At 34.9% G+C, this 15,807-nt stretch overlaps 1 protein-coding gene across 1 annotated transcript; it reads right to left on the reverse strand.

The window, feature by feature from the left end:
- Positions 1-2,929: 2,929 nt before the first annotated feature.
- On the reverse strand, positions 2,930-6,879 carry LOC143617467 (AT-hook motif nuclear-localized protein 1-like). The gene is made up of 5 exons (XM_077090015.1): positions 6,645-6,879; positions 5,141-5,259; positions 4,240-4,371; positions 3,995-4,156; positions 2,930-3,187 (listed from the first exon to the last, which is right to left on the reverse strand). The coding sequence occupies exons 1-5, from the start codon at positions 6,877-6,879 to the stop codon at positions 2,930-2,932; spliced, it is 906 nt and encodes a 301-aa protein (XP_076946130.1).
- Positions 6,880-15,807: the final 8,928 nt, after the last annotated feature.

The following is a 15,807-nucleotide window of genomic DNA, read 5'->3' on the forward strand; positions in this document are numbered from 1 at the left end:
GAACTGACCAGAGACCAATTCATCTATTCGGAAAAATTATGAACTAATGAGATAACTTAAATAGAAATGGAAAGAGTAAATATCCGCCCGCAAAAACTTTATTTTCTTGGATTGCTAAAATTGGGTCAATCCAATACGATAAAGAGTAAAACAAAAAAAAGATTTGTTTTAACATTATAAAACATTCTAAAATAAATAAATAAAAAAATAGATAAAAAGAAGAAAAAAAATAGTTATTTAATATATTTAGATTTAGTTATCGATAAAAAAAGATATACAAATTAATAATATATTTGATCTAGATTAAATGAAATCCATGATTCAGTATATTACTTATTAAACGTAATTCAAATTATTTTCTATATGAATTAAATTCAAAATCTTGAATATGAATTGATAAATTCGCGAGGAGCTGGATGAGAAGAAACTCTCATGTCCAGTTCTGTAGTAGAGATGGAATTAAAAAAAAACATCAACTATAACCCCAAATGAACCAGATTCCGTAAACAACATAGAGGAAGAATGAAGGGAATGTCTTATCGAGGTAATACTATGTGTTATGGTAAATGCACTCTTCAGGCACTTGAACCCGCTTGGATCACATCTAGACAAATAGAAGCAGGTCGATGAGCAATGACACGAAATGCACGTCGCGGTGGAAAAAATGGGTCCGTATATTTCCAGATAAACCAGTTACAATAAGGCCCGCAAAAACACGTATGAGTTCAGGTAAACTCTCTCCCGAATATTGGGTAGCTGTTGTTAAACCAGGTCGAATCCTTTATGAAATGGGTGGAGTAACATAAAATATAGCCAGAAGGGCTATTTCAATAGCAACGTCTAAAATGCATACACAAGCTCAATTCATCATTTCGGGATAAAAAAGAAATAGGCCCTAAAAATAACGGGTGCATGTTTCTTTTTTTGAACAAATAATATTTCTATTTTTCTTCAAACTTTTAGATGAAAAAAATACATTATATTCATTTTCAACAACGTATGACTATATTGGTGACTTATACATTATAGATGAGTGCCCGCGTGATGCAGCGGGAAACAATTACATTTGTAATCGTGTAACAAGTTTATGGATGTTCGTTGTTCGATTTGAAACCGAAAAACTTTCAAACCGGTCATTGATTTGATTTCACCATTGATTTTTTCATTAACTTTTGGCCGGTCGTTTTCAATTTTCAAAGGTTCGTTTCAGTTTTCGACGACAAAACCGGTTACTAATGGTTTGACCCACGGTTAATTTAAAATCCATTAAAACCATACAGCAAATGCCCCTACGTAAAATGTTTTTTTTTAAATGAAAAAACTATAACAATATGATACTCAAATTAAAGATAAAAACATGCTTGTTTTTATGATATAATTTTCTTAAAAAAGTATAAGCACATGAAAAAGTTATTAATATTTAAAAATAATGAGGGGGGGGGGGGGGTTGAGTTAAAAATGAAAATAAAAATCATATAAGAGTGAAAGATCAAGGATCATAGTTGTAACAATTTTTAAAATTTACAAAAGTTAAGCAAAGTGAAGGGATCAATTATGTAACTATTTAATAACCTCTTTTAGTTGTTGACAAGTTTGCCCTTATCCTAGATGCATTAAAGGTTGTACCATATGTTAATTAATTTGTAAATCCCTTAAAATCAAGGTGTCTTAATTTACCCTTGTTTGGCGTATTATATATAGTACTAGACGGGTGCACGCGCGATACATCGGGAGTTTGAACCTTTTAATCACGTACAAATATAAGTGTTTATGGTTCGGTTAAAACCTTGAAATCGTTCAAACCGGTAATTGGTTTGACTTCTTTTTTATTTTTCTTTTTTACTTTCGGTTTGTTGGTCGGTTTCATAATTTTTAAAACGTAGTGAACGGTTGGTTCGCGGTTTATATCGGCAACTGGGCATATGAAACCAGAAAAGACTGTAAACTAACCAAATTGCAATATGATTCATTTTGTAACATTTGTTATTATTTCACGTCCTAAATCTTCCATTAATATTTATCATTTATGTGGCTAAAATTATCATTTTTTATTTATGAACATTTCAAGTATCATATTATGTTGGTTTTAGTTAAAACTGATGGTAAATTTAAATTATTAATTATTTTAAACTAAATTTATTATTAAAGTTTGAAGCGTGAAACCACTGGAACCAGGCCGTTAGTAACTATTCAGTTTCAACTTTCAATGGTTGAGTTTGGTTTTGGACGACAAAAAATAAGTATTAACGGTTGGACTCAAAAGTTTAACTTAAAAACCATCAAAACCGACACTGAACACCCCTACGTGACATATTAATTTATTTAAAATGAAAAAAAAATTACAACAATATCATATCCAAATTAAAGAGAATAAAATGTTCGTTTTTATGATGCAATTTGTTTATAAAAATATTAACGTATGAAAATGTTATAGTCGTTTATAAATCATGAGTGAGAAGTTAGTTTACAAGTTAAATTAAAAATATAATATGGTTAAATATAAAGGACCAAACTTGTAAGTTTAATAGATTGTGTTTAAAAGACATGTTTACCCTTACTAACACATGTACCTCATGCTTTAAGTGTTGTAAATTACTTAAAATGGATGTCTTAATTTGCCCTTGTTTGGTGTATTATATACAGTATATAGTATAGATAGATATTTGATTTCAAGGTTTCATGACCAAAGCAAATATTCAGTCGTATAACATTTAAATAAACTCAAATACAACTCTTAACACACACACTTTTAACAACAATCAATCAATTAATCAATCTAGCACCCCTTTCCTTATCTTAACCCTAATCTTAACACCTACCATTATAATTTCAAGCACCCCCCCCCCCCCCAAATTTCTTGTCTTCCAACACCAGTAAACATTCAAAATGTAAACTCGGCTAACATTGAACCCACACACACCGCATTTTATCAGCACGAAGCCCCAAACATTGACGTGCTGACCACCTTCGGTTCAGACCCGTTATTTTCTGGGCCTAAACCCCGTGTAGGGCTCGTTATTGTAAAGTTTATGTTCGGTTCATCACCACGAGCCCTCTCGGTTGTTTCTTTGAAAATGGGCGTTGCAGCCATGACAGGTGGCGAGATGGTTGGTACGAATTCAAATCTTGATTTCTTAACGTTTTGTTGCTCCTGTTGGTGGCCCTGTAGAAAGCTTCCAAGTATGACCTAAAGATGATAGATTATTACTAACATCAAGATAATTTATAACAAATCACTAACCGGCCAAATAAAAAAATTTAGTCTCTATTGAAAAAGGTCAAATAAAAATGAATATACTAGCTTAGAAGGGAGCCGGTCAAACAGGTGGGTCAAAAGTGGACCAAACTGCATTTCTAATTGAGTGTGAATTTCTAACATGACACGAAACACGCGGGTTTCGGTTTCACATATACGGGTTTGGATCAGTTTTGGGCAGAACCCGTTGGTCGTCTTCGGCTACCCGACGAGTTCACGGGTTGTCCCATTTAACCCTATTATTTTTTTAATTTAATTGATTGAAATGTGTTTTATGCCATAAATTAAATTGGTTGGATGTCTTGTGCCAAAATTAAAACCAAAAAAGACATTAACATAAGATTTTATAAATAAAATGCAAGTGTTTCATATAAATTTGTATTCTTGGTTGTAAAAATGTAAATTAAAAGTATTAATTTTGTGTGAAGAAAAAAAAGAAATTCAGGTCAAAACGGGTTGTGTTTGGGTCAACCCACTAATATGCTTGTCGTGCTAGGGTTCACTTGGACACGATTTTTGAGTTCGTGCAGTGTTGGACCCACTAACCCGCAAACACGGCCCGTTTAATGCATAAAAGCTCTCGAATCACTTTATTCAAAAGAGAACCATAATGATATTTGAAGCATTAATTATTTACAAAATATGGATCAGTCCACCTCAAAATGACCCGGTATCAAGTTACAGCACTATCCATTTGGCCAGTTACCAGACCCAACCAGAAAATGAAAATGGCCCTACCTGAATGGGACCTGCAGCTACCAGCATACCAGCAAGACCTCCACCCAAAACACGTCCATCAGGACCCGCCAAAGAAACACTCATCCCACCCGACAAACCTTTTGCTCCACCACAGTCATTTGACACAAATGCCCCCGACAAAGACAGAATGTCAAAACGACCCTGCAACAGTTTCACAAAGCAAAATTTCAAAAAGTTTTTCACAATACTTTCTAATAAAGAAAACGAAATAAAACAAGTTGTACCTCGTATGTTAACGTGCCTCCCGAAGAGTCAGGTTGACGAAGTGTTACATTTGAAATTGAACCGTTTGCAGCAAGAACACATATAGCTTTTGACCCTTGTTGAGCAAAGGATATTATCTTCATATTAACATCCTAAAAACACAAAAAAGAAGCTTAAAAAATGCAGTAATAATAATGAACATACTCTTAATCTCTTATTACAAAAAAAAAAAACATATGGCATATTTTCATACACAGATCTGACAGCTGGCAGGTTCCTAGATATAGGCCAACTTTCATAATTTCATAAAACATATTAGAAGTAATCAAAATGCTCACTTCAAATCAGCTCGTTTAATGTGTGTGTAACTTAAAACCATATGGCATATTTTACTGAAAAAAATATAAAGAAAATTTCTTAATAGCTTAAGATTTAGTTTAGTTCATTTAACGAAAAAAATAACAACCCAAATTTTAACATATATGAATTATGTAGTTCATAAACGCTGCATTATTTGTATGTTACCAAAACTATTTTTAGTTCTTATATATATCCACGTCAATGTGTAAAAATACAGATTTTTTAAAAAATATACAAGCCAGATCGAAGAGCCGAGCTCAAGCCCAATTTTCAGCTCATTGAGATACACGTTCCGAGCCCCCCACCCCCCCATTCTGGCTCGACTCAGCTCGGCTCATTTATTTACGAAAGAAACTCATAACAACCAGCATTATCCCTTTTTCAGGTGAAATGTGAAGTCAAAGTATCAATTTCCCGAATTGTTTATCATTGACCAATAGTCAAAACATTTTCAACAAACAATGCAAAGTTCATACACAGGGATAGTGCATATGCTCATATTTTTGGGAATGAAGAAAAAATAGATACAAAACCGATTATCATATGGAAAATTGGAAATACCTCTCCGAAATTAACTGTAACCACATGGGGCGTAAAATTGGGACCGTATGAGTATGCAACTTGTTCACCTACAGCATAAAGATCATCAAAAACAATAAATATGAAACCAAATATCAAGAAAATTAATTACAATGAATAGAAATTCAATCTTTAAACTAAATAAGAATCCTACAACACCAAGATCATGAAAAACAATAAATATGAAACCAAAGATCAAGAAAATCAGTTACCACAAATAAAAATTTAATCTTTGAACTAAATCATAATTTTCCTTATCGCACATAGGTCTACTACAAGAGCACAATCACAAATTTGATTTCACTTATGGTAAAAATTAGGAATCACCATAACTTAATCAAAGTGACTAAATATTATTTCAAACTTTAAGCATATTACATAAAACAACAAAGTGAGACCAAAAGTTAAACAAACGGTTCAAAAGCGCACATTAACGAGCACACATTTTGTATTGCACAAGTCACATACTTACAAATCTAACAAGATCCAAAATTTCTAAAATAAGATTGAACATAATATGATGTATGAACATAATAATCAAGCTTTCTTGAAACTTTATAAAATGCAAAATAAAGTCAAAAGACTTTTCTTTTTGTGCAGAAAGATTCTGTTGGACAAGAGTGAATGAGTGGCTATAAATAGTAACCAATTTGACTTGATAAAAATCTGTCATGACCCAATGATTTTGAGGATCAGAATAAGAGGATGGTGATGTGTGGCTGACTCTTGTTTATATAAGGGACCCAGTACTACAACAATAAATCCATCAAAGATTTATGCAACATGAAACATATGCACAAAACAGTGTTTATATTCAACATCATCATCATCATCATCATCATCATCATCGTACTCAGTATATCCCACCAATAGCAATGCTATGGTAGGGTCTGAGGAGGGTAAGATGTAGACAGCCTTACCTCTATCCCATAGGGATAGAGAGGCTGCTTCCGGTGAGACCCCCGGCTCGATAGTAGTTTTGCATCAAGCCTTGGACATAAGGCACATAGCACTCAATCATCGGGACACCGGCTGATCGGTGCATGTGCCCTTGTCTTTCGGCTATCAACGCCACCACATGATGTCTGATTAACCTTCCGCCACTTTTAACGTTATTTTCACGAGATTAGTAAAATAACGTTAAAATTAGTGCAATTTTACTTTTGCCCACCCGAGGGTTCACACATATATACATTATATGCGCGCACCGCAAGCAGGGCGTGTTTATATTCAACATGAAAACTACAATAGATTAGGGTCTAAATTACCTTTATACCCTCATGTGATGCCAATAGATTAGCGTTTGTCAAAAGGACAAAAGAAACAAGGTATTTTGCCTTTTAAAGGACGACCGAACAAAAGTAAACTTTTTTCAAATCAGCCATGTTTAAAGAACAAAAATTGTAATTCTGTCTAAATAATATAATGAGATAAAACAAGACCGAATTGACATAACATTGAAAACGGAAATTCAAGTGGACATTACATCGAACAGTTGGTGTGCAGAACTCCAATTTCTGTTTTCGGTTGACGTAAGGCTTCTCCTGACTGTACTTCCAGCCTCCGGTGGGTGGAATTGACGCTGAAATCGGCATCGGAGATAACGCCACCGTGTAATTCCTCGGTCTTCCCCTCTTTTTCTTAAACCCTACTGCCGTTGATCGGAATACTTCCGGCGGTGGTTGAACAAACTCGCCGGAATCATGATTATCTTCTTCCATTAATTATTACAAATTAAAAATACTTTTAATTCTACTGTAGCAGTAAGTTATCAGCAGATTAAGCTGCTTTAACTCAAAAGTAAAAAAAGGATTTTAAAAAAATCCACAAAAATAAAAATAGAAAATGAAATTTTGTTTGGTTGCAAGAAAATTTAAGGAAATTGAAATTAGGGTTTGGGAGAAATGAAAATAAATTTAGGAGTTTAATTTGTTAAAATAATAATATAGGTAATTTGATGGAAATTAATTAATTTATATTTAATTTGTGAAAATTTGGGTATTAATTTTGGTTAAGAAAATGGTTCAAGTCCGCCTTGGAAATTTAATAAATTTGTATTAAATTAAAAGGAAAATGCATTTAAGTAATGGTTAAGTATTAAAGAAATGAATATTCGGAAAATTAATTATTATCTTTTAAGAGTTAAAAAAAGAAGGTTATTTATTTATTTAATTGAAAAGTATAAAGTTTAAGACTGGAATATTTGACCTTTTCTACTACCTTTGACCACTTCTCACTCAAGCAAGACAGGAAAGCTAAATAACCGACAGTTTATTAGATGTCAAATGTTATTTAAGTCAAAAATATTTCATTAAAATTAAAAATTTTAAACAATATTTGACATATCCTTTATACTCATTCACAATCTCACAATCCAAATCTCATATTATAAAATTAATTAGGTTAGGCTAAATATACCCCCTGGAAAACCAACTTTCATATTAATCTTTGAAATCATATAATTACCAAATTAGCACAAAAATAAGGGTTTCATATATTTTTTTTACAAGTTGCGTTTTTTTTATGATTTCGAGTTTAGGGTTTCGGGTTTAGGGTTCGGGTTTAGGGTTTAGGGTTTAAGGTTTAGGGTTTGGGTTTAGGGTTTAGGTTTTCGGGTTTCGGGTTTAGGGTTTTGGGTTTAGGGTTTTAGGTTTACGGTTTCGGGTTTAGGGTTTAGATTTTCGAGTTTAGGGTTTAGGGTTCGGGTTTAGGGTTTAGGGTTTTAGGTTTTCGAGTTTCGGGTTTATTTTGTAAAAGATAAAGAGGTAAAATAAGGATATTATAAATATATATACTATTAAAATAAAAAAAAAGATATTATAAATATTTACAATATTCGTACTAAAAAAATAAATTAATAGTAATACTTGATAGTTTTTAATTTGATATATGTAGTATAGATTATTAAGTGAAAAAATGTTGTAAGGACTAATATGTATATAAATAATGTTAGGAGTAATAGTAATTTATCTAATAAGTTAAGGGGGGTGCATATTTAGTAAAAATGGTGTAAGGGGGGTAGTAGATAAAAATAAGTTACAATCATAGCATGAAATACAAAATTACACATATTAATGATACAAAACTAATGGTTCAGATAAGATAATTCAATAATAGATAAAATTTAAATTTTATTTACAAAACAAGATTTTTTAAACGAACTCCACTTTTAAAGAAATTTATGCCGTAATTTTCATAAAAAAATTAAGTAAAACAAAGTATTTATATTTTTTAAAAAGTTAAATATAATACGTTATAAAACTAAAACCAAAACGTATATATAATTAATTGTTGAGAATAAAAGAGAAAAAAGAAATCAAAATACATCCAGTCACATTGTGACATGTGGTCACAAGTTGGCCAAATTTGAGATTGCAATCTCGTTTGAGCCACCGAACCGATCAGTGAATTAATGCCATTTTTTCTTTTTTAAAATAAAATTGAGGGTTTGCAATCTTGGATTGCCGATGGGTATAGCCTAAGATATATAGCACTTGAAGAAACACAAATCTACTCCCTTAAACCGGTCCTAGGTCCAATGAGTCCACAGGATAGGATACGGATAACAACCAGTACGATATAAGCCCAATTCCCCGAAGTCCAGTGACCGGAACCTGCAAAACAGACATTGTGAGCTCGTTACGGGAAGGAAAAGAGGGGGGGGGGTCTTCCCGTAACCACCATTCGGCGTGAGAATAAGTACAATCCTGCGGGAGATAAAGTACTTAAGTATATAGAGAGAGTACAGTGGGAGTGAATGAATACCTCATGAAGATTGAGAAGGTATTTATAGCAGAAGGGTATGGGAAGGTGATGGGCCAGGTGTCATTTTCAGAAGATGCTCTCGTAACCACCTGAACACGTGTCCTCAAATGATTGGTTCAGTTATACGTCGCATGGGCATGTATAACAACCTGGACGCGTGTCCTTATGAGGTAGGATGATAAATACCCCTGGCCATGTGCACGGTTATAACGGCTTTGCCAAATGTTCTTTATTCATTAGCTGAGAGATCACATATTGCCCAAGAAAGCATCTTGGTAAATCTTCTAGAAAGTAATTAGTTAATTACAGCTGTCCTGAGGCATTACCTCCTGGTCACTTTTGGCAGGTATAAGTATTATCATGCGGGTAACGTCTGAGGGTGCCTGGATGCTTCTGCACTATATGGGAATGTTCTTCCTTTTATGATATATGCGGGTTGATCCATATGTCCCGCGGGTGATGGTTGGTTAATTTGTATATGTTTTAGTTCGTTTATTGTTTAGTTTTAACTGTTTATTCTAGAACTATCGTTACTTCATACGTGTATTATTGGATATCAGGTCACAGGTGTTAAAGTGCTCCACTTGGACCTGTTGTGACACGGAATGAAAACCCGAGATTTCCAGCACGCGATACGAGACAGATTATAAGTTTTGCTGGTAACAAGACCCATCGCGGTAAGCGATGGGCTTGCTGAAGACCCATCGTCTACCGTGATGGGTGGAAAATAAGCTGTTGACTTTTTGGTCAATCGCGGTACACAATTGACCATAGAAGGCCCGTCGCGTACTGCGACGGATGGTACATACGGGAAAATTAGGTTATAATCATATTTCTCATTCTCAAGAACCCTAACTCCGTTTTGACGACCAAGAGGCGATTCCAGCAGTCCAAGAAGGCGATTTTCACTATCCTAGCTCGTGCCAAGTGTAGGGTTTTTAGCAAGATTATCAAAGTCCAAAACAACCATTTATTAAGGAAAACGCAGCGGAAAATATAAGTTTAAAATCTTGTTAACCATTACACATAAACCGATTTATGTTAAACCCAAACCAGGATCCATATACGATTATGCATGCTATCAAAAACACAACCATAGGGTGTTTTACATACATACCTTCAAGTCCATAAAACGGAAAGGGATGAAGGTTATGAACGGCTAGAATCCAAGGAAAGGAATCCTCAAGCTTGTATACCCGACAAGCTTCAACAAACACCTTTGGTTGCTAAGGTCCAACACTTGTTGCAATATCTTGTTCTTGCTCTTGGATTTCGGCCGAGAGATAGAGAGAGAGAGAGAGTTTGTATGTGTGAGAGAGAAAAGTATGCAAGAAGTGAGGTTCCAATGGATCCTCTTGCATGTTATTGAAAACAACAAAAGGAAGAGAGAGAGAGAGAGAGAGAGAGAGAGGAGGCCGGCCCCTTAAGGGGTTTCCCCCCCAAAACTCAAACCCTATTTTTTTTTTGTTTTTCTTTTAACATATTTGTTATTTATCCATATAAATAACTCCCTTTCTCAAATATAAATTATCCATATAATTTATTTAACACACAAATGCAATCATTTAGAAAACCCATTTTCAAATGTTATTAGTGTTGATATTTTTTAATTAGATCATATCTAATGACAAATATCGTGGCGTTTGTCTAGCTTGTTATTGGGTATGACCCGACTTGGATCAATACGTACTAGCCACATCAACTCAAATATGTGTCTTGGGCAGATCAATTCCAACAATCTCCCACTTGCAAAAGATACATAGAATATTGATGCAAATAGCAAATACCGCTTAACAACGGTTTACTATCCCTAATACGCATGACGAAGTGCCATTCAATAACATCACCCCTTCAAGTCCCATACTTGAAAAATATTTAGCTGAAACTATCATTTATCCTTTTGTCTCAAATGTCATGTTAAATCCAGAGACACAGAGTAATCATTCTCTGTTGATTTAACTTATCAGGCCTTAGACATTTAACTCTCAACGAATAAAAGGGACAAATCCCCTATTGACTACATACGTCTCTCACTATCGCCTTGTATTACTCTTGAGCTTAGCCTTATGTACTAACATATTTCAGAGCAGCGAAGAACTAAGTCAAAGAATAATAGTCGGTGAATATCAAGACCCTATATGTATCTCAGGTCGGAGGATACTATGATGTTGGCCTTTACTCAAATTTACTTATGATCACAAATCACAAGGATTCCATGCAGTAAAGTTAAGGGCGGGTCAATCCAATATTTATCCCATAAAGATCTATGAACCTTGGTAGCAAACCCTTTGTTATATTCATACCTTATGAATATCTACAAATCCAAGTTCATAATAGTCTTACTTTCATATTTGTTCCCATAAGTATGATTGACTGCGGACGTTTAGAATAATTCAAATTATTCACGGATTTAAACATACTAAAATGGAACATAACTCAAGAACATGACCATAACCAAAACCATATGATTGAGTTAAAATAAAATTGTTCCAATATCCAAATACAAAATTCTGATCAAATCCAATCACTAGAATATCGAAGTCCTAAGGCGCAAGTATGACCCTCATGCTTCGGCCTTTCAAGGAGTTTCGTGAGTGGGTCCGCAATGTTTTGATCAGTGTGAACTTTGCGAATACATATCTTTCCCTTTTCAACTTCATCCCTTGTGTAGTTGAACCTCCGTTCAATGTGCATAGTCTTTTGATGTGCACGAGCTTCTAGCCATCATGGATAGAACCATATCCCATAAAGTTCGATTCCTCCTCTCGGACACACCATTATGTTGTGTTGTTCCAGGTGGAGTAAGTTGTGAGACAATCCCACAACTCCTAAGATGTTCTAGAAACGCATCATTGAGGTATTCACCTCCTCTATCGGAACGTAGTACTTTGATTGTCTTGTTGAGTTGATTTTGTACTTAATTTTGGAAGACTTTGAACATTTCAAAGGCTTCATTTTTGTGTCTTAACAAGAACACATACCCATAGCGACTATAATCGTCGGTAAAGGTAATGAAGTATCTTTCACCATTTCTTGTCATTGTCCTAAAAGGTCCACATACATCCGAATGTATGATACCTAATAAGTCTTTCGCCCTTTCATTTGTTCCATTAAAGGGCTCTTTGGTCATCTTTCCCAATAAACAAGATTCACATTCATCAAATGAATCAACATTTGATTTCAAAAGACCATTCTTTTGAAGTGTATGAATGCGATTCTTGTTTATGTGACCAAGTTGACAATGCCAAAGAAAAGTATTACTCAAATCCACTTTGAGTCTTTTGGTGTTAGCTTGGTACAACGAGTTATCAATGTATGAGTCATCATGAATTAATTCATAAATGCCATTAAACGGCATCACTTTAAAGTAAAAGACATTGTCCTTGAATACATAAATACCATTGTCAACGAACTTAAAATCATAACCAGATTGTCTTAATACAGAAACAGAGATAATATTCCTAGTCAAACTAGGGGAATAAAAAATGTTTTTCAAGACAATTTCCAAACCATTTGGAAGCTTTAAAACATAATCTCCTCGGGCTTGGACGTCAACCTTTGCTCCATTGCCCATGAAGAGACTTGCATCTCCTTTCTTCACATCATTTCTTCTTTTGAACCCCTGCAATGAATTGCAGATATGAGTTCCACATCCGGTATCCAATACCCATGTGTTAGAAGAAACAATATTAAGATCAATGTGGATCATGAAAGTTGTACCTGAGGTTTGCCTTGCATCACTCTTAGCTTTCAACTCTTTGAGATAGGTCGGACGGTTTCTCATCCAGTGACCTATCTCACAACAACCATAGCACGGATACTCAGCGCTAACCTTTAGCTTCTTTGGTTTTGGCTCCGCCTTTGCCTTTCCCTTGAACCCCTTCTTGACTTGCCCCTTACCCATAGCAACCTTTGCTTTGGGTTCAGGGTGATGCCTCTTCTTTGAGCCACCCTCATTGATCGCAAGAACGGGTAAAACCTTTTTACTCATGCCGACCTCGGCTGTCTTAAGCATTGCGTGAAGCTCACCAATGCTTTTGTCCCATCCGTTCATGTTGTAGTTCATAACGAATGTCTCAAATCTCTTAGTTAGGCCATTTAGGATCAAATCCGTGGCTAACTCTTTTGAGATGGGACAGTTAAGCCGTTCAATCCGATCAATGTGGCTTTTCATCTTAAGCACATAAGATGATACAGATTGGGTTTCTGCCATATGACATGCATGAAGCGCTCGAACCGTTTCGTAACGCTCAACCCTAGCTTGAGTAAGGAACATTTCCCTAGTTGTCGATTTTAATGTTAACATCCAAACATGATAAAACAATAACATTAAAACAACCATGCAAGCATAAAATACAAATACATGTTCATAACCATAGCCACCTAGATAGACAACACTTGTTGACCGAAACAAGTGGGTCAAAAGGTCTCTCCTAAGGGACAAGCATGACACAAGGTAGAAGATGGTGAACTCCCACTTGACTCTGCATCCAAATGCTTCAAGCGTTCTCATCTTGTTGTGATCCTACTCTTCACTTGGGCTCCCAAAAGGGTGTTGTAGTTGCATCTTCTTTTACAAAATATATCCTAATACATTTTGTTCTAATAAAAGAAATACAACTATTCTACTTATTATTACAAACCATTTGAAAGAATAAATAGATTACAACCCGAATAAAGAATATTACATCCAAATGTATAAATCACAAACGATAATTCTTCAATATACACAAGGTCATGGCTAGGTTATGTACATCCACACAAATAGGTCAACCTTTGACCAGGCAGGTCAACCCTTGACCAGAATGCTTCTCCTTTCCCTTAGTTCTCGGCCAGAAGACCAAAGCTTCAGAGATTTGGCCCGAAAGCTATGGTTCACCGAGAACCTATTGTTCTCGGTCAACACCGAGAACTTCGTTTTCGGTCAACATCGAGAACTATGGTCCTTGACCATCAGTTCTCGGTCCAACCAAGAACGTATGTTTTCGGTCAACCGAGAACGGGTTATTTGGTGATTTCGGCTAGACCGAAAACCTTGGTTCCCAACCAAGAGTTTTCGTCCAGAGCTGAAAACAACCCAGAATCTGTCCAGACAAAATTTGGTAACCAAATGACCATTTTTTCAGATTTTTACCACATTCATGTATGGTAGAAACTTGGAAAAACTAGGGGCAACCAAAATGCCTAAAGTTCTCGGCCAAAATGGTAACAAATACCATCAAACCCGAGCACTTTAGAACCCATTTTGAAGCATGTAATCGTATAAGCGGCTCTTGATGCCATTGTAGGGTTTTTAGCAAGATTATCAAAGTCCAAACAACCATTTATTAAGGAAAACGCAACGGAAAATATAGGTTTAAAATCTTGTTAACCATTACACATAAACCGATTTATGTTAAACCCAAACCAGGATCCATATACGATTATGCATGCTATAAAAAACACAACCATAGGGTGTTTAACATACATACCTTCAAGTCCAGAAAACGGAAAGGGATGAAGGTTATGAACGGCTAGAATCCAAGGAAAGGAATCCTCAAGCTTGTATACCCGACAAGCTTCAACAAACACTTTTGATTGCTAGGGTCCAACACTTGATGCAATCTCTTGTTCTTGCTCTTGGATTTCGGCTGAGTGAGAGTTTGTATGTGTGAGAGAGAAAAGTATGCAAGAAGTGAGGTTCCAATGGATCCTCTTGCATGTTATTGAAAACAACAAAAGGAAGAGAGAGAGAGAGAGAGAGAGAGAGAGAGGAGGCCGGCCCCTTAAGGGGTTTTCCCCCCAAAACTCAAACCCAATTTTATTTTTGTTTTTCTTTTAACATATTTGTTATTTATCCATATAAATAACTTTCTTTCTCAAATATAAATTATCAATATAATTTATTTAGCACACAAATGCAATCATTTAGAAAACCCATTTTCAAATGTTATTAGTGTTGATATTTATTAATTAGATCATATCTAATGATAAATATCGTGGCGTTTGTCTAGCTTGTTATTGGGTATGACCCGACTTGGATCAATACGTACTAGCCACATCAACTCAAATATGTGTCTTGGGCAGATCAATTCCAACACCAAGACCCTACACATGATTCATATCATCCGTATCGAAGATTCAATGATGTCAAGGCTCGGTAAATCTCCTAGAATCGCACCTGGGATGTGTAGTTTGTAACATTTTACAGTTTTTCTCATGTGATTAAGAATACTTGTGTATTATTATTGATGATTGATATATGATTACTGATGTTTGGTATTTATGTGTGTTCGGTCGGTTTAGGTTTACGTTGGTCTGAACGATCTGTTACCAGTTGCTAGATAATTAGTCATATAACTGTTTGGTTATATTAAATACGATAAAACATACAATTTCCCTTAACTGAGTCACACTGGCAAGGACTGTTTGATAACCAGTGCCGTGTGTAAAGTAATTGTTGATGTCTAAGGTTTTGTCTGATTGATCAGTTTTCAGTTAATCGTTAATAAGTAATCTGGTAGGTTGCATGAGATACTGTTGGTTGCTTACTTGAATTCCCGGGTGTGATTTGCTTTGTTAACTACTTACAACTCATTTACTTGTTCGTTGCTTAGTTCTCTAAATTTACTAAAATTGCTTGTGTGATCAGCACTAAAAACCAGTCACTTCATAATTAGAAATCTGTTACACAAATACATTGACCACATACTCCTTATGATATGATACCCTACTTGCTCTACCTATTTAGAATAATTAGGTTTTTGATTGACTCAAACACGGTCATCAAAATGGCGCCGTTGCCGGGGATTTAGTGCGCTTAGTGTCTTTCGTGTTAATTGATTTTTGTGTTTAATTTCGTGTTAATTTCAGTTTTGTTTTTAATTTTTATTTATCTGTATTTT

Source organism: Bidens hawaiensis, unplaced genomic scaffold (genome assembly GCF_021521415.1).
Source record: "Bidens hawaiensis isolate Kalapana, Puna unplaced genomic scaffold, B.hawaiensis_p1.1 tig00054970_1, whole genome shotgun sequence".
NCBI classification, from domain to species: Eukaryota; Viridiplantae; Streptophyta; class Magnoliopsida; order Asterales; family Asteraceae; genus Bidens; species Bidens hawaiensis.